Below are 25,499 nucleotides of genomic sequence, written 5' to 3'. Positions count from 1 at the left end.
ATGCGTAGCCACACATAAGAATACGGAGTGTATGTTGTAATGTTGTGTTTGTTGTTGTTATGTATGTTATGTTTGAAATAATACAAATTTAATTTTTAAAAAAGGAGTATGGCTATTTGGTGGATTTATTTAGGAAACCCTAACCATCCAGTAAGAAGAAACCATGAGCGTCTGTTTGTAGCTCCAAATCAAGATGGCATATTCATGGGAAGGGCCGTGGCTCAGTGGTAGAGCATCTGCTTGGCATGCAGAAGGTCCCAGGTTCAATCCCCTGCATCTCCAGTTAAAAGGACTAGGCAGGTAGGTGATGTGAAAGACCTCTGCCTGAGACCCTGGAGAGCTGCTGCCAGTCTGAGTAGGCAATACTGACTTTGATGGACCAAGGGTCTGATTCAGTATAAGGCAGCTTCATGTGTTCATGTGTTCATTTTAGATAGTAAATTCTGTAGTGGTAGAGACGTTATTTCATACTTCCACTTTCAATGTATTATTGTTGATGTTGTAATATTTTCATCATTGTTATTACTATTAAATATATATTTTTTAAAGAAGGGGGGAAAGCGGCATAGATATGATCGAACTGCCTTTCGAAAAGCTGCCAGGAAAGGTGTCAAAGAGCTGTCCCGGGAAAGAAATTCACGGTCTTGTGTTGTAACAACCTGCCCTTGTTAAGCATTTCAGCAAATTCCTCCTTTGCGAGCCAAGACACACTTAACAGAGCCTTTGGCAGAGCTCTCCATTCATTATGTTTTTTGGCTACCCGCTCCAAGATGCGGGTAAAGGGCGTTCAGACCCCTTCCTTCCCCTTGCCCACGCTGTGGAGAGCAACAAGGGTGGCTGTCCGAGGAGCAGAGTGGAGAACTAGTAGGCAAGTTGCTGGATGCTGGAAGGATGCTGGAACATTTGCAGAGGAGGGCAAGAAAGATGGTGAGGGGTCTAGAGATCAAGTCTTTTGTGGAAAGGTTGAAGGAGCTGGGTATGTTTACCCTGGAGAAAAGAAGATTGGGAGGTGATATGATAACCATCTTCAAGTACTTGAAGGGCTGTCATATAGAGCAAAGCTTCTTAAACTCACAGCCCTGTGAGGCTGGCTGAGCGTGTGTGTGAGAGAGAGACTCTTACCCAAACCCACCCAGTCGAGCAGGGATGTGAACTTATCACAGTCTATCCTCTCAGCGTTGGTTTTTTTTTTTTTAATATGCCGACTTTATCTACCACTCAAGGAAGACTCAAACCAGCTTACATTCACCTTCCCCTCCCCATAACAGACACCCTGTGAGGTTGGTGGGGCCGAGAGAGCTCTAAGAGAGCTATGACTAGCCCAAAGTCACCAAGCTGGCCTGAACACATGAAGCTGCCTTCTACTGAGTCAGACCCTTGGTCCATCAAAGTCAGTATTGTCTACTCAGACGGGCAGCGGCTCTCCAGGATCTCAAGCAGAGGTCTTTCACATCACCTACTCGCCTAGTCCCTTTAACTGGAGAAGCTGGGAATTGAACTGGGGCCTTCTGCATGCCAAGCAGATGCTCTACCACTGAGCCACAGCCCCTCATTTCTGGATGTATGCATAAAGGAAGCATTCTGTGAACATCCCTCTGGTGTGGAAAACTACACGAAATCTTCTGGATCGGCTAGTAGCAGCGAACTTATGACTGAGCGTGCCAGACACATCCCTTTCCCAGAAACTCAGAAATGGTAAAAACCAATACATTTATACTTAAACCTAGTCAAAAAGGGCAAGGGTCCAGTAGCACCTTAAAGACTAACAAAAATATTTTCTGGTAGGGAAAGCTCATACCCTACCAGAAAATATTTTTGTTAGTCTTTTTTTTTTAATAATTTTTTTATTAATTTTTATAATGAATCCAAAAAAGAAAAGAAAAAGAAAAATGTATACATAATAATAAAAGAAGAAAAATAAAAAATAATAATACATTTTGTTAGTCTTTAAGGTGCTACTGGACTCTTGCCCTTTTGGACTACTGCAAACAGACTAATACGGCTACCCACTGTGAATTATACTTAAACCTGTTATACTTAAACGCCAAGCCGAAAAAGCACGAAAAGCTTCAAGTGGAGGAGTGGGGAAACCAGCCTGGTTCACCAGATTAGAGTCCGCCACTCATTTGGAGGAGTGGGGAATCAAACTCAGTTTTCCAGATTAGAGTCCACTGCTCCAAACCACCACTCTTAACCACTACACCACGCTGGCTCTCTTTGTGAGAGTTAGCGTCCAAACTACTGCTCAGAAGGAAAAGACACCCCCCCCCCAAAAAAATGCAGCAATTTCTCAGTCCAGAGACCCATTTTTAATCTTGGCAGACGAGAAAGCAAAAAGCTGCAGTTTCTTGCAGAGAATGCCTCATAGGGGGTGATCGGCAGAAGAACAGCATGCCATACACCGACGTGAACAGAAGTTAAATAGCCCTCCGGGAACTCTGTGTCCTTCTGGAGAAACAGAGCTGGGGAACAGAGCTTTCTGTGGCATTGAAGCCCCTCCCCTCTCCAAACCCCGCCCTACTCAGGCTCCACCCCCCAAATCCCTGGGTATTTCCCAAGCCGGAGCTGGCAACCCTATTTTTAAAGCATTCAAAACTTTAGTCATGGCAGCAGGCAACAGTGGCCCTGAGCACGCTACAGCAGAGCAGGTCGGGGATGGAAGTTTGAATTTTTAAAATTTTTTATTGGAGAACAACAATAACAATATACAATTACAGCAACTAAAAGAAGCAGAAAAGAAAGACAATCTTCATGATTTAAAATACAACATATCTATATACACAATAAAATAACAACAGGATTCCTATGCTCCAGCTTATTTCTTTGACTTCATATTCATCATTCGGTCCTGACTGAGCACAACGCATTCCCCTTTCTCGCCCTTTATAAATAAAATAGAGAATTTTATAAATGTTTGTGACTATAACTCATCTAAACTTTTTGGGAAGGTTGCATTGTTCATCCACGGTTGCTCTCGCTTTGCGTTTTCTTCTTCATAGAAGGGGTGGTGGGTCACATTAAAATGGAGGGCTTGAATGCCACCGTGAAACTTTGATTGGTCTATCATATCTCCCCTTAACCTCCTTCTTTCCAAGCTAAACAGCCCAGAACGTTTTAACTGCTCCTCATAGGGCAGTTGCTCTAGCCCCCTGATCATTTTGGTTGCTCTTTTCTTTAGGGTTTGGTTACGCTGAAACAGGTCTGCGGTCATTCTCACAGGAGGGGATTTTAGCAAGAATTCACGAGACCCTCGCGTTGCTCCCTGACCCTGTCAAAGCTTCTGGGATAGCCTTGCCAACTGGTTCAAGCAGCTGTTTTTTGGGGGCAGTCTTGAACATGGGAAGCTGCCTTATACAGAATCAGACCCTCGGTCCATCAAAATCAATATTGTCTACTCAGACCGGCAGCGGCTCTCCAGGGTCTCAGGCAGAGGTCTTTCACACCACCTACTTGCCTAGTAAGAGCCCCGTGGCACAGAGTGGGAAGTTGCAGTACTGCAGTCCAAGCTCTGCTCATGACCTGAGTTCGATCCCGACAGAAGTCGGTTTCAGGTAGCCGGCTCAAGGTTGACTCGGCCTTCCATCCTTCTGAGGTCGGTAAAATGAATACCCAGCTTGCTGGGGGTAAAGGGAAGATGACTGGGGAAGGCACTGGCAAACCACCCCGCAAACAAAGTCTGCCTAGGAAACGTCACGATGTGACATCACCCCATGGGTCAGGAATGACTCCGTGCGTTCACAGGGGACTTTACCTTTTTTACTTGCCTAGTCCCTTTAACTGGAGCTGCCGGGGATTGAACCTGGGACCTTCTGCATGCCAAGCAGATGCTCTACCACTGAGCCACAGCCCCTCCCTAAGTCTTTGTCTGTAAGCAAAGCTTTTATCCATGATCCTGAGGGTGCCGGTTTGACCTGGAGCTAACTTTTTCCCTTTCAGACCTGAATTGCGGGATCTTATAGATGTCGTACATGTCGCCAGGAATGCCGTGTTGTATAATCTGCCGCACGATCACAGCCCTGCGGTAAATCACCCTCCCAGCTTCCAAAATCCATGATGTTAATTTTCCATGGAGACACCAGCCTGGCCAAGCAAGACTTGGAGGAACCGGGAACGATTATTGGTGGTGGAGAGGGAGGGAGTGGTAAAATCATTGGGATTCCAGATGCGTCCCACCCTTAAGCTGCACATTTCTTTGAGGGTTCCCTCCCCCTTTCAGGCATTCAGCACAAGTCTAAAGGCGGATGCATCCTGCCAGGGAAAGCTGAGAGATCTCTGTTTTGACCCAAAAGGCAGCCAGCCTCGAATTGCTGGAAGTGTGCGGGGCGGCATAGTCCTGGCAGCAACTCTCTGCTCAACACTACGATTTTTCTGCTCACGGGGGCTGCGGCCGAGCTGCTGCAGAACCGTCACATGGTCCAGCTCAGCAGGTCGGCCTCCCAGCTTCTGAGCGGTGTGGAGGGCTGAAGCGAGGCTGGGGAGCAGAAAAATTGCCGTTCAGGCCGGGCTGTTGTGAAAGTTTGGGGGAGAGGCTCGGGGTTCGACTAATGAAAGCACCTTTCTGAGGGTGTCCGAGTGGAGGCTGGATGGCCATCTGTCAGCAAGGCTGATTCTGTGAACTGAGGCAGATCATGAGAGGGAGGACAGGAAGGTTTGTGTCAGTGTTTGGCTCTTGTGGCCCTTTCTTACATGCCCAGGGTAATGCCGATTGCCACTTTGGGGTTAGGAAGCAATTTTCCTCCAGGCCAGATTGGCCAGGGATCTTGGAGGGTATTTTTTTTTTTTTGGGCCATCTTCTGGGGTCACTGGGGGTATAGGGAGGAGGTAGTTGTGAATTTCCTGCATTGTGCAGGGGGTTAGACTAGATGATCCTCATGGTCCCTTCCAACTCTGACTCTGTGTCCAGAAAAGCTACCCTTTCTCTAGATTCAAGACCAAGAAAAATACTTCTTCATTCAACTAATAATGACTTTATGGAACTCAGGGCCACAAGCTATTTTCCCCCAGGCCAGATTGGGCAGGGATCCCGGAGGATTTTTTGGGGAGGGCATCTTCTGGGCATGGAGTAGGGGGTCACTGGAGGGGTGTGAGTGTGGGGAAGGCAGTTGTGAACTTCCTGCATTGTGCACGGGGTTGGACTAGATGACCCTAGTGATCGTTTCCAACTCTTTGTATTGTATGTATGCCCCACTTCATGTACATTATTATTTTGCTAATCCTTACTTCAGGCCAAGCCAGGTTAGTATTGGTCATAGAGTTGGAAGGGTCAGCTTTGCGCCAGTGTGGTGTAGTGGTCAAGAGTGTCAGACTAGTGTCTGGGAGACACAGGTTCAAATCCCCCCTCTTGCCACAGAAGTTCGCTGGGTGACCTTGGGCCAGTTGCGCTCTCTCAGCCCAACCTACCTCACAGGGTTGTTACGAGGATAAAATGGAGGGGAGGAGAACGATGTAAGCCGCTTTGGGGAGGGGCCGTGTCTCAGTGGTAGAGCATCTGCTTGGCATGAGAACGTCCCAGATTCAATCCCCGGCATGTCCAGCTAAAAAGATTGGGCAATAGGCGATGTGAAAGACCTCAACCCGAGACCCCAGAGAGCCACTGCCAGTCTGAGTAGACAGTCCTGACCTTGATGGACCAAGGGTCTAATTTGGAATAAGGCAAGGGGAAGGGGCCATAGCACAGAGATAGAGCATCTGCTTGGCATGTGGAAGGTCCCAGGTTCAGTCCCCAACATCTCCAACTGAAAGGAGCAACTCCACATGAGCAGCAGAGGCTAATCTGGTGAACTGGATTTGTTTGCCCACTCCTCCACATATGAAGCCAGCTGGGTGACCTTGGGCTAGTCACACTCTCTCAGCCCCACCTACCTCACAGGGTGTCTGTTGTGGGGAAGGGAAGGTGATTGTAAGCTGGTTTGAGTCTCCCTTAAGTGGTAGAGAAAGTCGGCATATAAAAAGCCAGTTCTTCTTATTGAGCCGGCAACCTGAAACCAACTTCCGTCGGGATCGAACTTAGGTCATGAGAAGAGTTTTGACTGCAGTACTGCAGCTTACCAATCTGCGCCATGGGGCTCCTGACGTGGGTCACAACCTGTGAATCGTGCAGAGGGTTGGACTAGATGACCCTCAGAGCCCCCTTCCAGCTTTGTTTCTTCGGTACAAGGCTGTGCTTTCTTCTTCCCAAGAGCAGCCGCCACGAAGCGCAGAATGTTTCCTCTGTGCCAGAACACTGTCGCCTGAACACCTGCGTGTTAACAGAGCCTTGCAGAGGCATTTTCCCGAGGGGGCTGTCTTCCTCAAGGAGGTTTGCACTGGGCTGCGGCATCCAATAAGCCACATGAGGCTCCTAATTAAAGGGTCTGATTCTGTTCCCTTTGAAGCCGGTGACATAATCAGACCAAGGCCTTCCAGCAGGCAGGGCCCCCCACCTCATCCCTCCCCTAAGAGTGCAGTTCTCATCCTTAAAGTATTGGATGTTTTGGATATCTGGCTTTTTATTGTTACTTTTTCCTCTCTTTTTTGCTGTCAAGTTGCAGCCGACTCATGCCAAACCTGTAGGGTTTTCAAGGCGACAGATGTTCAGAGGCGGTTTGCCATTGTCTGCATCTGTGTAGCAACCCTCGACTTCCTTGGTGGCCTCCCATCCAAATGCTAATCAGAGCAGACCCATGAACATATGAAGCTGCCTTATACTGAATCAGACCCTTGGTCCATCGAAGTCAGCATTGTCTACTCAGACCATCGAAGTCAGTATTGTCTACTCAGACCGGCAGCGGCTCTCCAGGATCTCAGGCAGAGGTCTTTCATGTCACCTATTTGCCTGGTCCCTTTAACTGGAGAGGCAGGGGATTGAACCTGGGACCTTCTGCATGCCAAACAGATGCTCTGCCACTGAGCCACAGCCCCCATCCCCCAGACCCTGCTTAGCTTACGAGATAGGGGCTAGCCTGGGCTATCCAGGTCAGGGATTATTGTTACGCTTTACAGGAAATGGAATTATTGTATTTATTTCCTAGCTCTTACCCCCCCACCCCCACTTTTCACCTGTTTGTAATTTTTAGAACCGAAGCCTCTTGCGATTTTTATTTATTGCGATTTATTTTTACTTGCTTCATTTTACACCTTACCTTTCTTCCTAGTGGGGGCCCCAATCAGCTTTTACATCATTCTTCCCTTCTCCATCTTATCACAGCAACCCTGTGAAGTAGGTTAGGCTGAGAGCGGGTGACTGGCCCAAGGTCACCCAGCAAGCTTCCTTGGCAGTGTGGGGATTCAAACCCAGGTCTTCCAGATCCTAGAGCCACTATACATCACCTAGTTTTTAAATCACGATGGGTAGCCGTGTCTGTCTCTAGCAGTAGAAAAGAGCAAGAGTCCAGCAGCACCTTAAAGAGTAACAAAATTTCTGGCAGGATCTGAGCTTTCATGAGCCACAGCTCACTTCTTCAGTTTCAGCTTTAGTCTTTAAGATGCTACTGGACTATTGCTCTTGTCTAATTTTAAAAACTAGCAGTAGAAACCTAGCAGTTCAAGCAGTCAGGGTCTAGGCACGGTCTTGCTGTGCTTGTTTTCTTCTAGCAGGGAGATTTATTTAATGGTTGGGACAATTAACCCCCCCCACACACTCACTACACGTTTGTTGTCTGAATTGGTGCAGTTCAGAATTCAAATGCCTCATTCAGTGTATTGCAAATCAATAAATGCTCAGACCATTATGCAAATGCTAATTACTGATTGTTATTATTGGATAGAAAGGATGGGCATGGCGTTTATAAATTTATTTTCCTGTTTTGCTCGACATAGGCCAGATCAAACTGGGCTGGGTGTCTGTGGTGGGATTGCAGATGGCTGGTAGGCAGCCTCTGTTATGGCAAGCCATCAATCTTGCAGGACTTATTTAGCCCCCAAAGAGGTGAATTCTTGCAGCAGCAGCTTCAGCTCTGGGTTTTTCCAAAAAAGATTTGGGGTGGGAGGAGGAGGAGGAAGACCTATAGGTTCCAATGGCTTCCATGTTGCAAACTGGATTTGAAAGGCAGCAGTCCTTCCTGGAGGTAAACTCCACTGAAAACAACAGGAGTTACTTTGGAGTCAGCCTGATTGCAAGATTGCTTGCAAAGTGAGACTATCAGCGACCTGTCTCTGCATGCATTCCTCGTCTTTCAAAGCAGAACCTTAGGTTTTACATTGCAAGAAGCGGTAGAAAAGAGCAAGAGTCCAGCAGCACCTTAAAGATGAACAAAATATCTGGCAGGGTATGAGCTTTCGTGAGCCGCTGCTCACTTCTTCAGGTGTCGTAGCTGAAGAAATGAGCTGGGACTCACGAAAGAAGAAAGGTTGGTTTTTATATGCCGACTTTCTCTACCACTTAAGGGAGACTCAAACGGGCTTACAATCACCTTCCCTTCTCCTCCCCACAACAGATATCCTGTTAGGTAGGTGGGGCTGAGAAAGCTGTGACTAGCCCAAGGTCACCCAGCTGGCTTTGTGTGTAGGAATGGGGAAACAAATCCAGTTCACCAGATTAGCCTCCTCCACTCATGTGGAGGAGTGGGGAATCGAACTTGTTCTCCAGATCAGACTCCACCGCTCCAAACTACCGCTCTTAACCACTACACCACGCTGCCAGAATTTTTGCCAGAAATACCCTGCCAGAAATTTTGTTAATCTTTAAGGTGCTACTGGACACTTGCTCTTTCCTACTGCAACAGATAAACTAACGTGGCTACCCATTGTGATCTGTTGCGAGAATCTGTTGATCTCATTCCCGCAGAGTGCCAGAGACAGCCAAAGAGCATTTTGTATCTACGGAGGAGATACTGCCGCCGCCGAGGGAGTCTCCATCGGGATGTTTTAAGTTAATGGCTAGACCGTTTAATGGGGGATTCCAGACATCTCATCTCTGATGTCCTTGGCTAGGAGGAGAGATGTCTAGGCTGCATCTGTAAGCGCGGCCTTTTTCTTGCCCCGACGAGGCTCTCTCTTCCAGATAAAACAGTATCTGCATTTTGACAAGGTGAATGCATTGTCTGGGAACGGCGTATCTGGATCGTGAGAGTAAATCCGCTGAGTCTTTACTGGTCTGGGGCCGTACGGGAGACTGGCGGGCGGAGATCGGCAAATGCTGGACTGGTGGCTGGGTAGGGGGGACTCGGGCCAGGAAAGGAAATTAATTTCAGGGGAGGAGATAAGTAGGTTGTCAGAACAAAATTATGTATTTGAATTACTAATAATATTTTGATAACATTGTATTGAAAATGTGTTAAAAGAGGGGGGAAGCATTGAAATATATTTTGGAGAGATGGTAATAACAGATGGACTCAATTTTCAATATTTGGGAGGTACCTTTTAGAAATGTATAAATAGCGATGGCCACTGCAAGTTATTGTTTTATCTATTCTATTTCATTACAATTCATATTATAATAATGTCTAACATTATCCGGTTTATCAAGTATTGTATAGGGTATCGTATGATTTATGGAAAGATTATTATGATAATATATGTATAAAAGGTAAAGGTCCCCTGTGCAAGCACTGGGTCATTCCTGACCCATGGGGTGATGTCACATCCCGATGTTTTCAAGGCAGACTTTGTTTACGGGGTGGTTTTCTAGTGCCTTCCCCAGTCATTTTACCCACCTCGGAAGGATGGAAGGCTGAGTCAACCTTGAGCTGGCTACCTGAAACCAACTTCAGTTGGAATCGAACTCAGGTTGTGAGCAGAGCTTGGACTGCAATACTGCAGCTTACCACTCTGTGCCACGGGGCTCTTAATTTTATTTATTTATATATATATATACACACACACACACACACACATATTTACTATACTCATTATTATATCACTATTTACTGTTCATAATTGCTATTATCATTTATATTGTATCATTGTCTATTATATATATATATAAAAGAAAGAGTATATATATATATACTCTTTCTTTTCTTTGTCTTTTGATATAATTGTAATTATTGTTTTGATATGGTTTTAAATTTTTCTTTCTTTTGTTGATATCTATAAAAATCCACAAAGATCATTTATATTCCACTTCCCTCACTATTGGGGACCCAAAGTGGCTTACAGCATTCTCCTAGTCTCAGCTTTATCTTCACAACAACTCTGTGAGGTAGGCTAGGCCGAGAGTCTATGCGTGGCCCAAGGTCACCCAGCAAGTGGGGATTCAAACATGCGTCTCCCAAATCCTAGGACACTTTACACTGCACCATGATGGCTCTTGTAGACTCTCTCCATACCAGGAGCAGAGCTTTGATTTTGGCATTTGAAAGTGTTGCGAGTGCTTTGAATTAACAATATATATATAAACTTCAGTGCCCAGAAAAGCTCTATTCTTCTGTCTCTCTAAATTATGCAAATCAGGCAAAGCCTAATTTATTGCATTTTGCATAATTTATGCAGCAGTGTAAACTAGTTTGCATAATTTATGCCACATAATTTAGTCACGTGGAGAGGGAAAGGAGCTACCCTGGGGCAATGAAGCACCAGGCCCGACCCCTGAGCATCCTTATGGCTTCCAGATGTTCAGCCAGCATTGCTGTAGACTTTTAGAATCATAGAGTTGGAAGGGGACACCAGGGTCATCTAGTCCAACCCCCTGTATTTTTAGCTTCATAGTCTCTGGGTTCGGGGCACAATGAGTTTTAGCTTTCACCTGGCGCCCTCTCCCTCTCCCTCCCTCTTCCTCTCTCCCTCTCCCTCTCTGTACCAAGCCCGATTCCACTCCCCCCACCATTAAAAAGGATGTTTTCCCTGCGGTCTCATTCCCTTAGCGGAAATGGCTCTTGTGAGGCGACCGCGATCTGGCAAAAGTGAGAACGGCTGGCTGAAAAGGGGATGGGGAGGAGCAACATCTCTGCGAGGGGTTTGCAAAGACAGTCCGCCCAGGGAGAACCAGCGGCTCTTGCAACTGCATAGTGCAGAGAAGCCGGCTGGAGGAACGTAGAAAGAGGGACTGGGAGCAATTGCCTTAGCGGTTCTGGGTGCCTAGGGAGGAAAGAGCCAGCGTGGTGTAGTGATTAAAAGCAGTTGACTCTAATCTGGAGAACCGGGTTCGATTCCCCACTCCTCCACATGAGCGGTGGACTCAAATCTGGAGAACCGGGTTCGATTCCCCACTCGTCCGCATGAAGCCAGTAGTTGTGGCTTGGCTATGGGGAGTGGGGCTGTAGCCGATTGTGGGGATCCCTTGAATAGCACCGCCTGCTTTCAAAAATTGTTTTAATAGGGCATTGCTGGGCATAGCCGAGCTGGGGAAGATTGGCCCAGTGTCCCCGACAGCTGCAGCGTGTCTGTTTTGCATTTCTAGCAAAGTCGTGGCAGAACGACAGGAAAAAATACAGCTCTCAGATGAGGGGAATGTTATCCATCACCGGATAGAGCCGTGCGCCCAAGGGCGGCTGGCTTTCTTTCCCCGCACGATGGATTCCAATTTATGTTGAAGTTACAGACCTTTGGAAACTTTCCCCGTGTTTCCCTCCCCACCCCTCTCTTTCCCCTTGTCCTTTTAGGAAGGAGAAAATGGCCTTGGGGGGCCAAAACCCAGACCACGCTGGCGCTGCTCCACACAGCATGTTTTCACTGACCAGCTGGCGGGTTGCACGCTTAACTCGCCTTCCTTTGCTGGATGTTGCTGTGTGAATATCCTGGCAGGAGTGTAGCGTTGATTTATTTCCTGTACATGCCTAGGATGCAGAAAAGGAATCTGGTGCAGAAAAGAGCAACCACAGTGATCAGGAGACTAGAGCAACTGCCCTATGAGGAGCGGTGAAAACGCTTAGGGCTGTTTAGCTGGGAAAGAAGGTGGCTGAGGGGAGACATGATAGAGGTCTATAAAATGATGCATGGTTTGCAGAGAGTGGACAGGGAGAAGCTTTTCTCCCTCTCATAATACAAGAAACGCGGGGTCATCTGCTGAAGCTGGAGGGTGAGAGATTCAAAACTGATAAAAGGAAGTATTTCTTCACACAAGACATACCGTAGTTAAATTGTGGAACTCCCTGCCCCAGGTTATGGTGATGGCTGCCAACTTGGAAGGCTTTAAGAGGGGAGTGGACATGTTCATGGAGGAGAGGGCTATCCATGGCTACTAGTAAAAATGGATACTAGCCGTGATGCATACCTATTCTCTCCAGGATGAGAGGAGCAGGCCCATTATATTAGGCGCTGTGGAACACAGGCAGGATGGTACTGCTGCGGTCACCTTGTTTGTGGGCTTCCTAGAGGCACCTGGTTGGCCACTGGGTGAACAGACTGCTGGACTTGATGGACCTTGGTCTGATCCAGCTTGGCCTTTCTTATGTTCTTATGTTTCCTTGTCTACACGGGTCCTGAGGAAAGTTTCTGCCCAAATTACAGGCGAAGCGTATGTTTTTTATTATACCCAGAGACCCGAGAATTCAGGGGGAGGCTGGCATGGGAATGTCTAGTTCTGGTCCAGTTAATAACCTGTAGGGTTGCTGACCTCCATGTGGGGCCTGGAGATCTCCTGGAATTGCACATGAGCTCCAGACTACAGAAGTCATCCTCCCCTGGAGAAAACGGCTGCTTTGGAGGGTGGACTATGTGGCATTATACCCTCCCCAGGTTTCACCCCCAAATTTTCCTGGCATTTCCCAAACCACAGTTGGCAGCCCTAATAACCAGGCTTGCTAAATAGCGAGTTTTCCTGAGCGCAGCTTAGTGCCAGATTAGTTGGAAGTAATATTGGCAGAAAATAGTGAAGATTTGAAACGACTACTGCTGAAAGTTAAGAGAAAGTGCCAAAGCAGGACTACAGCTGAACATCAAGAAGACAAAAGTAATGACTACAGGAGAATTATACAACTTTAAGGCTGACAATGAGGAAATTGAAATTGTTCAAGAATTTCTATTCCTTGGCTCCATCAACCAAAAGGAAGGCTGCAGCCAAGAAATCAGGAGGAGGTTGAAACTGTCAAGGGCAGCCATGAAGGAGCTAGAAAAGATTCTGAAGTGTAAGGATGTGTCACTGGCCACCAAGGTCAGGTTAATTCATGCCATCGTATTCCCTATTACTATGCATGGGTGTGAAAGCTGGACAATGGAGAAAGCTGATCGGAAGAAAGATTCCTTGGAAATATGGTGTTGGAGGAGAGGGTTACGGATACCGTGGACGGCCAAAAAAACCCCAAATCAGTGGGTTCTAGATCAAATCAAGCCTGAACTGACACTATAAGCTAAAATGACTAAACTGAGGCTATCGTATTTTGGTCACATCATGAGACAACAAGAGTCACTGGAAAAGTCTAGGAAAAGTTGAGGGCAGCAGGAAAAGAGGAAGACCCAACAAGAGATGGATGGACTCAATAAAGGAAGTCACAGCCCTCAATTTGCAAGATCTGAACAAGGCTGTCAAAGATAGGACACTTCCATGAGTCGGAAGTGACTTGATGGCACAACACACACACAATAAGGCGAGTAATAGCAGAGGAATGAGACTAGGGTTGCCAGGCCCCTCTTTGCCAACAATCGCGGGAGGTTTTTGGGTGGAGCCTGAGGAGAGTGGGGTTACGGGAGGGGAGGGTCTCCAATGCCATGGAGTCCAGTTGCCAAAGCGGCCATTTTCTCCAGGGGAACTGATCTCTATCTGCTGGAGACCAGTTGTAATAGCAGGAGATCTCCAGCCACCACCTGGAGGCTGGCAACCCTAGTAATGACCATCCCAGGTATCATATAGATAAGGACAATGCACATTCTGCACTTCTGCATGCACAGACTTGGATATCTGATAAACTGTTTGTCTCTTGTCTTGAAAACCCTGTGGGGTTGCCATAAGTCGGCTGCAACCGCCTTTGGAAAGGTCCGCTCGGTCCTGGTTTAGGGGCGGTGAGCGTATCCGTGGCACGAAAAGGCCTAATGTAAGGTTCACATCGCATTAATGCCCCTGAAGTTGTGGAAGTTGCAGCCCTGAAGAGGCCAGGTGTGAGCCAAGAAGCCCCCTGTGGCGTTGCTGGCACCGCTGGGACTCGGCTCTGTCCAACAGCCTTCAAGGGCAGCGGTCTGCTGGGAACATTCCCGGGGAGTTAAAGGGCTGGTCGTCCCCCCACCCCGGTTTGTGCACCCTGCCCTAATTTTCTGAAGCGATACAGATGGTTGCGTTTATGTTACTTAACTCCGGCCGCGTTGTGCAGTGCGCCACGAACGCTGCGCCCAGTCAGAGGCCTTTGGTTTAGTTTTTGCTCTGGGTGGGCCCGATGGCTCTGGCCCACCCCGAACCCTCGAGCCGCCCTGCCGCCGCCGCCGCGTTCCAGAGGCGAGAAACGAATCTGCCACAACCGAAAGGATTCCAATAAACATTGAGGCTCCCCGGAGCATAATTCCTGTCTTAATCTCCCTCTCTGCTTCCTGACCCTTTCGCTTCCAGTACACAATGGAAGAGGTCGTTCTGCTCCCTGCTCCTCCCTTTCGTAGTATTGTTCCCCCCTCGCTGCAGCTTTCTCCTGTGTCTGCGGTGGACGGAAAACGGAGGGTCCTCCTTATCACCGGTTCCGGGCACATTGCGGCAGCCGAAGCTGTCGAGTCACGTATTGGGGCTGGGAGTGAGGGGACAAGAACCTGAAGGTGCTGGAGGGAGTGGCTGATGGCAGATTCTCACTTGGCAGGGGAGAGGAGTTTGCCATGACAGTCGTGATGCTTGCTGTGGGTGAACGGTGCACAATGCGAAGCATGCATGGGGTGGGGGGGACACACATGTGCCAGGGGCCTCAGAAAGCCAGCTACCCGGCACGTGCCCTAGTGTATTTATGCACACACAAACTATGAATTTAGGCAGAACATGAGAGGGAGAGCAGGAAGGGATGAGTCAGTGCTCGGCTCTTGTGGCCCTTTCATGCATGCCCATTGATCGCCACTTCGGGGTCAGGAAGGAATTTTCCTTCAGATTGGCCATGGATCTTGGAGGTTTTTTGCCTTCTTCTGGGCGTAGAGCAGGAGTCACTGGGGGAGTGGGCGAGGTAGTTGTGAATTTCTTGCATTGTGCAGGGGGTTGGACTCCCTGTGGAACTCACCTGCCCCAGGATGTGGTGATGGCTGCCAACACTTGGAAGGCTTTAAGAGCAGAGTGGACATGTTCATGGAAGAGAGGGCTATTCATGGCTACTAATCAAAATGGGTACCAGTCATGATGCATATCTATTATCTCCAGTATCAGAGGAGCATGCTTATTATATTAGGTGCCATAGAACACAGGCAGGATAATGAACACATGAAGCTGCCTTATACTGAATCAGACGGTTGGTCAATCAAAGTCAGTATTGTCTTGCAAGATGCAGTATTGTCTCACATCTTGGGACTGCCGCCATCCAAGTATCAGGTTCCCTTTATGCGTTTAGAAGGGGCAAACCAGAGGCTTTCTTCCAAACCATCCTGTGGCTTGGGTGCAATTCAGAATGAAACCTTGAACGAGATCCAGGAGCCGTCATCTACGGCTTTGTAAAGGTTTATACCCTGGCTGTGGTATGACTGGCGGAAGGGCAGCTTTATGTCTTTCCCTGTTTTCCGAATGCTGTTTCACATGCCCAAGGAGCATGTGCTGTTTCTGTGGCGACCTTTATCCTGAATATCTGGAAGAGCAAAGGGCATGGACTTTCTGGAATATCACCAGGTCTTCCGATTTGTCGGTTTCAACATACGCTTTCTGATCCTCGATCCCTGAGAGCAGAGCGGCAGGTTTTGGCACTCCTTTGACCGGCTGGCTGAAGTTCTGCTGCCCGCCACGCCTTGGCTTTGTTCATTTATTTTTTCCCCCTCTCTTTCCCTTGCAGCTGTGTAAATGAGTATGGAAGATTATGACTTTCTCTTCAAGATAGTTTTAATTGGGAACGCCGGCGTGGGGAAGACCTGCTTGGTGCGGCGGTTCACTCAGGTAAGGGGCGCCTTCGCGGCGAGGTGGGTGTTAGGTGGGTTCAGCAGAGAGCTGGCAGCTGGCTGAAGGGAAGCCAGCCATTTACCGTGGCAGAGTAGGGAATTCGAGCCCGATCCTGGGCCAACGCTCTAGCCGTAGATGTCGGACGGGAGGAGCTGTGGCTCAGTGGAAGGGCCTCTGCTTGGTCCCAGGTTCAATCCCCGGCATCTCCAATTAAAAGTAGCAGGGAGTAGGTTATGTGAAAGACCCCTCTGCCTGAGACCCCGGAGAGCCAGTCTCAGTAGACAAAACTGACCTTGATGGACCAAGGCTCTAATACAGTATAAGGCATGTCTTATATTGTATGTTCATGTCTCTTCACGATACCGTGCTGGCTGCTTCTATAGCGTGGCACAGTGGTTAGGAGCGGCAGACTGCAATCTGGGGAACCGGGTTTGATTCCCCACTCCGCCACATGAGCGACGGAAGCTAATCTGGGGAACCGGGTTGGTTTCCCCACTCCTACACATGAAGCCAGCTGGCCGACCTTGGGCCAGTCACAGTTCTTTCCAAACTCTTTAAGCCCCACCTACCTCACAAGGTGTCTGTGGTGGGGAGAGGAAGGGAAGGAGATCGTCAGCCGGTTTGATTCTCCTTAAAAGGCAGAGAAAACCAGGGCATAAAAACCAACTTCTTCTTCTTCTGGTGCTTGAGTCACTCTGGATAAGCATCAAGGATATTTACCACTTTGGGTCCCTTTTTGGAGCACAGGAGGAATTCTGGACAGAAGAGTTTTAAATATTCATCTTGATAGACGTGCTTTCAATGCCTCATGGTTAAAAATACAACAATTCTCAGCAACAGGGCTATAACACACACACACACACGCACCTTTTCCTGGCCATCCTGCTTCTGTGAAATCTACCCGGCACCATATGAATATTTTCCTTTGTTATCCCTGACCTGGATGGGCTGGGCTAGCCTGAGCTTGTCAGATCAGCCTTGGTTCGTATGTGGATGGGACACCACCAAGGAAGCCAGCTTGGTACAGTGGTTAAGAGCGGTGGACTCTAATCTGGAGAATCAGGTTTGATTCCCGGCTCCTCCACATAAGCAGCGGGCTCTAAATCTGGTGAACCAGGTTGGTTTCCCCATTCTTCCCCATGAAGCCGGCTGGGTGACCTTGGGCTAATCACAGCTCTCTCCGAACTCTCTCAGCCCCACCTACCTCACAAGGTGTCTGTTCTGGGGAGAGAATGGGAAGGAGATTGTAAGCCAGTTCGATTCTTCTTAAAAGGTAGAGAAAGTTGGCATATAGAAACCAACTCTTCTTCGTCCAGGGTCACTGTGAGACAGTTCAGGGGAACTGATCTCTGTTGCCTGGAGATCAGTTGTAATTCTGGGAGATCTCCAGGCCCTACCTGGAGGGTGGCAACCCCACTCTTGGATTCTGTCCCCAGGACTAGAGCCAGCCCTTTTCAACCCTTGGGAAATCTCTCAGGGCTTAGGAGGTGGTGAGGCCCACAGAGCCAAAACACAACCACAAGAAACAACCCTTCCTCCCTGAAAAAAAAACACACCACACTAGGCTTTTTTTTCCTAATGTGTTTTTTAAAAAAAGTAAAGAAAAGAAAGCAGTCCAGAGGGTAAAGGCAGCGTTGAATTGACTTCACGCCTGGCTTGGAAAGGAAGCTCGCCTTAAGAGATTGTGTAACACTCCTAGGGTTCCTTGGCAATTTGAAATTGTCAGCACTCTTTAACCCACAGGGAACTTAAAAAAAAATCAGCCTTTGGAAATGTTAAATCCTTCCCCCCCTTCCTCCTCCCCCCCCCATGCACTTTCCCTGGCTGCAGGCGCATAGCCACGGGCGCCTGAGTTGAGCAGACCCCTCCAGGGACCGCATAAAAATGCACAGCTAGTCATGTTGCGCTCCAGCTAACCCAGTGAGCGAGAGAAGGGGCTGCCGCTTACTCCGTTCGAACTGCGCCAGAGGAAGATCCCAGCGAGAAATCTCCGAGGCGGCCCCGTTCCCTCTGCCCGCCAGAAACCCCCCCTCCATTGACAGCTCCAGAAAACCCATTGCCTGTTACAAAGATCACCCAGAAAGACAAAGGTCCGTTTACGCCTGGGAGCAGGGCCAGATTTAGGTTTGATGAGGCCCTAAGCTATTGAAGGTAATGGGGCCCTTTATATGTCCCGCTGTCCTTTGTCAACAACAAATTGTCGCTGTTTTTTGTGTTGAATAGATGCTATATGGTAATTTATGGACCTAATAGGTATCTAAAGCCATTTCCACGTAACAAAATATGTATTTTATCAAAGTAATTGATGAACTGAAATGTACATCCAGTTTTTTTGGAAATGTACATCGTGTTTTTTTCCTTTAAATTTTTTTGGGGGGGCCCAAGAGAGTGGGGCCCTAAGCTATAGCTTGTTTAGCTTATATGTAAATCCGGCACTGCCTGGGAGTTTTACATGAGGTTCGTTGCTGGCTGGACCCATACTTTCCAGTTGGGAATCTCTGCACCAGCAGTCTCCAAGCTCAGATCAAGTCCGCGCCCTGTTAAATGAAGCCTTGTAATTGGCTTACTTTGTAGTGCTTACTGTGAGAGAAAAGCCTTCCCCCTCCCCAAAACCCAATGGCAACATTAAAAAAACATTTTAAGAACAACAACAAAAACTCAGAGCAATCTGAAAGGGGGGGGGGAATCCAAGCCTCAGTTTTAAAAGCCTTTCTTTTGCTCAGAAAGAGCTCCCAGGAAACAGGAAGCATTTGAACCCCCACCTCTTTACATGCTGTTTTGTAATTGACTGTGAGAGAAAGCAAACTTCCGTGTCCCACACTTTGCCGAATGCACGGGGATTTCACTGGGGCTGAGCTCAGGGGAGAGGGAAGCATCGGGTTAACAGAGGAAGGAGAAGTCCCAGGATTTGTGAGGGCTGTCAACGAGGTCATCTATAAAGGAGGGAAAACTCTTGCATAACTCCAAGGAACAACCAAGACAGACCAGGGGCGAACATGAGTGAAAGTACCCATGCATAAATGACCAAAGATTGGGGAAAAAATTACCCCTCTTTCCCCTTTTGTGGGAGGCAAAACACCAATTTAAAAGGCATTGGAAAGGTTTGGCCTTGTTCTGCTATGGTCAGCTTCCAGAGGCGATCTTTGCTGGTTCACTTGGACACATCCTTGGTGCCTGATACCCCACGCAGGCACGGAACAATTGGTTGTGGTTCTCATTGGGGAGGAGCCAGATTCGAGTCCAGAAGCATGTTAAAAGACCAAAAAAGATTTCCAGGGTATAATTATCACCTTCCCTTCCCCTCCCCGAAACAGACACCTTGTGTGGTAGGTGAGGCTGAGAGAGTTCTGAGAGAACTGTGACTAGCCTAAGGTAACCCAGCTGGCTTCATGTGGAGGAGTGGGGAAACCAGCCCAGTTCTCCAGATCAGTCTGCTGCTCATGTAGAGGAGTGGGGAATCAAACCCGGTTCTCCAGATCAGAGTCCGCTGCTCATGTGGAGGAGTGGGGAATCAAACTGGTTCACCAGATCAGAGTCCGCTGCTCATGTGGAGGAGTGGGGGATCAAACCTGGTCTGCCGCTCATGTGGGGCAGCGGGGAAACAAACCCGGTTCACTAGATTAGAATCTCTTAACCACGACACCACACTGAAACCCAAGCAAATTCATGGTCACGCTGGTATGTCTTGTGAATGTACGTCTTGCAGGGCTTCCACTCAGCTTAACGTGTCAGGCTCCCAGAGCTAGAGGATGGAGCGGTGACCCTAAGCCCGAAACATGCAAGCCGTCTTGCTAACGCTCTGTTCTTCCTTTGAAGGGGCTTTTCCCACCAGGCCAAGGAGCCACCATTGGGGTCGACTTTATGATTAAGACGGTGGAGATCAATGGTGAAAAAGTAAAGGTAAGCCCCAACTGGAATTTCCTGATTGTGTCTACCCCCACTCCCGCTGGTGTTCATTCTGTTGGAAAAGGCAATGTCTGGTGTACAAAGAAGAAAATAAGACCCAGCCAGGGGCAGCGACAGGAAGAAGAGTTGGTTTTTATACCCTGCTTTTCTCTACTTTTACGGAGTCTCAAAGCGGCTTGCAATCACATTCCTTGCCTCTCCCTACCACAGGCACCTTGTGAGGTAGGTGGGGCTGAGAGAGTTCGGAGAGAACTGTGACTGGCCCCAGGTTACCCAGCAGGCTTCATGTGGAGGAGTAGGGTATCGATGGCCATCTGTCAGCAATGCTGATTCTATGACCTTAGGCAGATCAGGAGAGGGAGGACATCTTGGCCTTCTTCTGGGCATGGAGTATGGGTCACTGGTGGTGTGGGGGGGAGGTAGTTGTGAATTTCCTGCATTGTGCAGGGGGTTGGGCTAGATGACCCTGGTGGTACCTTCCAACTCTATGATCCTATGAATTTGGTTCTCCAAATTAAGAGTCTGTCGCTCAGGTATAGGAGTGGGGAAATCAACCCGGTTCACCAGATTAGCCTCCGCCGCTCATGTGGAGGAGTGGGGAGTCAAACCCGGTTCTCCAGATTATAGCCCACCTCTCTTAACCACTATGCCACACTGTCGCAGTGTAATGGCCATTCTGCATCTTCTGTGTTTGGGGGAAGTACACATTACCGTGTCTTGTGATCTATGCCAGCAGTTTACCCTCCCCCAGGCGAGACACGAGAGGGACGATGCGCCTGGAAGAACATACGTGCTGCTTCTCCACTTTGAGATTTATTCTTGCATGGGCGGCTCACAGATCTGAGATGCACTACTGGTTAAGGATCATGTTCTAATGCAACCATTCCTTCTCTTTTTTTCCCCACCCCTCTCATTACACTGGGTAAAAAAAGTTGCAGATCTGGGACACAGCTGGCCAAGAGAGATTCCGGTCCATTACACAGAGTTACTACCGCAGTGCCAACGCTTTGATCCTGACCTATGACATAACCTGCGAAGAGTCGTTCCGATGCCTCCCGGAATGGCTGAGGGAGATCGAGCAATATGCCAGCAATAAGGTCATCACTGTCCTAGTGGGTAAGTAACGCCTGTCCTTTCTTGGCAAAGAGCAGCGAATCCAGGAGGAAAAAGTACCAAGGGAAGATGGAGGGAAGCATTTGTAGATGGGAGAGATGCCTGGTGTTTCTCCTTTAAAGTTACGCCTTTCTGTGGGCCAGAACTAAGGGCCAAGCAAACCAGTTTGGTTGGGGGAGATCCAGATGCATTTATACATGGCTCTACCTGTTCCTTTCTGAGCAAGGGGGGAATCTGTCACTTTAGCAGTGGCTTAAATTTGTAGAAATGGGCAGATGAAGCCTTTTCACAGCGGGGAGGTCAATAAAATAATCTGGTCAATAACATCCCATTAAGCCTCTATTAAAGGGACAGGATCTCCTGGCAACCATGAATATCACCCATAAATAGTGTGTTAACAAAACATAAGGAGAAGCCAGGGAACAGCAGATATTACAAGACACGTGGAATTTTGGGACTGTGATCCAAAACTGCGTAGACAGAGATCTGAGGAAATCCTATAATTCAGACAAAGAAACAGGGCCACTGACTAAAGGGGTGGGGGGAGACAGATGATGAAGAAGAAGAGTTGGTTTTTATATGCCAACTTTCTCTACCTCTTAAGGGAGAATCAAACCAGCTTACAGTCCCCTTCCCCTCTCCACAACAGACACCCTGGGAGGTAGGTGGGGCTGAGAGAGTGTGACTGGCTCAAGGTCACCCAGCTCGCTTCGTGTGGAGGAGTGGGGAAACCAACCCGGTTCTCCAGATTAGAGTCCACTGCTCCAAACCACCGCTTTTAACCACTACACGACGCTAGCTCCACAATATTGTAATAGAGAAGAATAAAATAATCTCTCAGGAATTCTCACCTTGTTTTCCTAAGAGAATATTTAATCATTGGATTCTGTTTGCCTTTCTGCTCAGATTTGCTTTGAAGTTGATGTGGAGGAGTACTAAAATCCCCCCCCCCCCCCCGCAATTTTTTAACTTCCTTGTCCCCATTTGTCCCCATTTGAAACATTGCTTCTCTGGCCATTGATCACTGTTCGGTCAAACCCCGCAGCAACAGGGCCCATTAACGTTTGGTGCTCTGGCTCTTGGCTGCATTTGCTTTGCGAATCCAATACCCCTGCCTTGCTTTCGTGGGCCTCCATCCAGAAACTCTGGAGGCGTTTTGAAGAAGCCATCTGGGGAAAAGGGTGAAGTGGCTGAACGGTCAGCTTCTGACTCTTTTCCTGGCTCCCCTAAGTGGTTCAATGCATGAATTGCAGGCTGGGGAAAAAAATCCTGCAGCCTCTTGTGTAGGTGGGCCAAACAACACATTCAAGTTTTTATTGAGCTCTAGGCCCAACTTGGGTTCCCTAAAGCCGTTTAGGGAATTTCTTCTTTTTATTTAAAGGAGAGCTGAAACAGGGTCAGAAGAGACGTTCAGAGGTGGTTTGCCATCGTCTGCTTCCTTTGGTCTGAGAGAGTTCGGAGAGAGCTGTGACTGGCCCAAAGTCACCCAGCAGGCTTCATGGGCTGTGATAGAGAGAATGGTGCGGAGTTGTTTTTTGTTGCCCCAGAAGGTTGGACCAGAACCAACAGGTTGAAATTAAAAGAGTTTCTGGCTAAACCTTAGGAAGGACTTCCTGACAGAGCGGTTCCTCAGTGGAACAGGCTTCCTCGGGAGGTGGGGGGCTCTCCTTCCCTGGAGGTTTTTAAGCAGAGGGTAGATTGGCCATCTGTCAGCAATGCTGATTCTATGACCTTAGGCAGTTTGTGAGAGGGAGGGCAGGAAGGGTTGCGTCAACATTTGGGTCTTGTGGCCCTTTCTTACATGCCCAGGGAAATGCCGATCGCCACTTTGGGGTCAGGAAGCAATTTTCCTTCAGGCTAGATTGTTCAGGGATCCTTGAGGATTTTTTTTTGGCCATCTTCTGAGCATGGAGTAGGGGTCACGGGGTGTAGGAGGGAAGGTAGTTGTAAATTTCCTGCATTGTGCAGGGGGTTGGACTAGATTACTTTGGTAGTCCCTTCCAGCTCTATGATTCATGGTGACCCTATGAATTAAAGTCCTCCAAAACATCATATCACTAACAGCCTTGCTCAAGTCTTGCGAACTGAGGGCCGTGGCTTCCTTTATAGAATCGATCCCACCAAGAAATCTCACCTAGTCTTTTTCTGAGACTTCCATCGAGAGAAATGTGATTTGCTTGTTACAGGAGTGCCTATTTATGGAAAAATACCAATCTTATGTTTCTCTCAATCTTTTCTCTCATAATCATGTGGTTATCTAGATAACTGATTGTCTCATATTTAGTTATGAATCATTCGACATAATTATCAGCATAGAGAGCCATAAGAGCGGTGGACTCTAATCTGGAGAACCGGGTCTGATTCTCCACTCCACATGAAACCTGCTGGGTGACCTTGGGCCAGGCACAGTCTCTCTGAACTCTCTCAGCCCCACCTACCTCACAAGATGCCTATTGTGGGGTAGAGGAAGGGGAGGCTATTGTAAGCCGCTTTGAGACTCCTTAAGGTAGAGAAAACGGGGTATGAAAACCAACGCTTCTTAAGTGCAAATAAGTCAATCATGTGCATATGAGTTACATCTAATGTAGCAAGATAAAGCCAATCTCAACTCTTAGGCTCTAATAAAAAGCAATTAATCTAACTTTTCTGTAACCGTTTCAATGAACTGTCCAAGATGAAAGTAACTCTAAGCAAACAAAGTTCATTGTAGTGGTTAAGAGTGGTGGACTCTAATCTGGAGAACCAGGTTTGATTCCCCACTCCTTCACATGAGCGGCAGACTCTAATCTGGGGAACCCAGTTGGTTTCCCCACTCCTCCACATGAAGCCTTCTGGGTGACCTTGGGCTAGTCACAGTTCTCTTCGAACTCTCAGCCCCACCTACCTCTCAAGGTGTCTGTTTGGGGGGGGGAGGGAAGGCAATTGTAAGCTGCTCTGAGACTCCTTAAAGGTAAAGAAAAGTGGGGTACAAAAACCAACTTCTCTTCTAAAACTTCAACTGGAGATGCCGGGGATTGAACCTGGGACCTTCTGGATGCCAAGTAGATGCTGTACCACTGAGCCCTCGCTCCAAGGAATTTAAGGGGTCACACACGCTTCTCCGTTCCTCTATTCTATTCATGCAAGCCCCCATGCATGAGTAGAAGCAACCCTGTACTCTCTAGAAACAAGCCAATAAATGCAATAATAATAATTTGACGACGCTATAGTAATTGGCATCGTATGTATCTCCTGAAAGGCGGGGGTGGGGGGAGTAGTGTTATGAAAATGCAACGGGAAAGCCCTCGTATGTTGTCTGTTGAGATGAAAAGCACGCATTATGGCTCAATTAAGGCAAAACGGCAGTTTATGGAGGCTATTACTATAATGAATGGTCTAGGAAATACATTGCGGAATCCGTAATGGGGGAGGGGGCTGTGGAGGAAAAGAAGATAAATGGGTGTATGGGTATACACACTGTTCTTATAACAGTCATATTTTAAGCTCCTACACTGCATGCAGTCTGGATCGGGGTTCAAAATATTTATTTATTTATTTAATTGCACTTTTACCCCGCCCTCCCCAGCCTGAAGGCCGGCCTCAGGGCGGCTCACAAACAGAATTACACTAAAAACAATAAAATATTAAAATACGATTCAAAATACTTCAAAACCATTTCAATTAGAGTCTGCTGCTATTATATTAGGTGCTGTGAAACACAGGCAGTATAATGCTGCTGCAGTCGTCTTGCTTGTGGGCTTCCTAGAGAGAGCCAGCATGGTGTAGTGGTTAAGAGCAGCGGACTCTAATCTGGAGAACCGGGTTGATTTCCCCACTCCTACACATGAAACCTGCTGGGTGATCTTGGGCTAGCCACAGTTCTCTCTGAACTCTCTCAGCCTCACCTACCTCACAAGGTGCTTGTTGGGAGGAAAGGAAGGTGATTGTAAGCCAGTTTGAGACTCCTTAAAGGTAGAGAAAATCGGGGTATACAACTCTTCTTCTAGAAGCACCTGGTTGGCCACTGTGTGAACAGACTGCTGGACTTGATGTGCCTTGGTCTGATCCAGCAGTGCTTTTCTTATGCCCTTAACCTTGTTCTCTGCTCTTGTTCACACAGGGAACAAGATAGACTTAGCAGACAAAAGAGAAGTCTCCCAACAAAGAGCAGAAGAATTTTCCGAAGCCCAAGACATGTACTATCTGGAGACCTCCGCTAAAGAATCGGATAATGTGGAAAAACTCTTTCTGGACTTAGCTTGCCGGCTGATCAGCGAAGCCAGGCAGAACACGCTTGTGAACAATGTGGAATCCCCCTTACCCGGCGAAGGCAAAAGCATCAGCTATTTGACTTGCTGTAATTTCAACTGATGGCCTGAAGCGCCACGTTTTCCTCCTTTTTGCCGAGGTCCGGCTCGACGGAGGGGATTCCGGACGTTGTCTCACCCCTTATCCGACCGGTGGACGTAGCTGAGCTCTCGACCTCGGAGCATGGCAGGCTGGCTGCTTTGCCTGCGGTGTCAGCGTGGCGGAATGCAACCCGAATATAAACTGGTCCTTCCCCCCCCCTCCAACTCCCCCTTCTTCCTGTAATGCGGAGTCGGTC

At 48.1% G+C, this 25,499-nt stretch overlaps 1 protein-coding gene and 1 non-coding gene across 2 annotated transcripts in view; one reads left to right on the top strand and one right to left on the bottom strand.

Annotated features, from left to right (window-relative positions):
• Nucleotides 1–25,272, top strand: part of RAB30 (RAB30, member RAS oncogene family) — a 33,674-nt gene extending 8,402 nt beyond the window's left edge. The window contains exons 2-5 of the mRNA XM_056858276.1: nt 15,792–15,892; nt 19,712–19,795; nt 20,734–20,917; nt 25,014–25,272. Coding sequence (XP_056714254.1) covers nt 15,800–15,892; nt 19,712–19,795; nt 20,734–20,917; nt 25,014–25,264 — 612 coding nt within the window. The 5' untranslated portion in view covers nt 15,792–15,799 and the 3' untranslated portion in view covers nt 25,265–25,272. The remainder of the gene's footprint in view (nt 1–15,791; nt 15,893–19,711; nt 19,796–20,733; nt 20,918–25,013) is intronic.
• On the bottom strand, nt 3,779–3,850 carry TRNAA-GGC (transfer RNA alanine (anticodon GGC)). Its single transcript has one exon. It is a non-coding gene; the product is annotated as a tRNA-Ala (tRNA).
• Nucleotides 25,273–25,499: the final 227 nt, after the last annotated feature.

This window comes from Euleptes europaea, chromosome 12, assembly GCF_029931775.1.
Source record: "Euleptes europaea isolate rEulEur1 chromosome 12, rEulEur1.hap1, whole genome shotgun sequence".
NCBI lineage: Eukaryota > Metazoa > Chordata > Lepidosauria > Squamata > Sphaerodactylidae > Euleptes > Euleptes europaea.
Note: the sequence above shows the minus strand (reverse complement) of the source record. Positions and strands in the feature narration are given on the sequence as shown.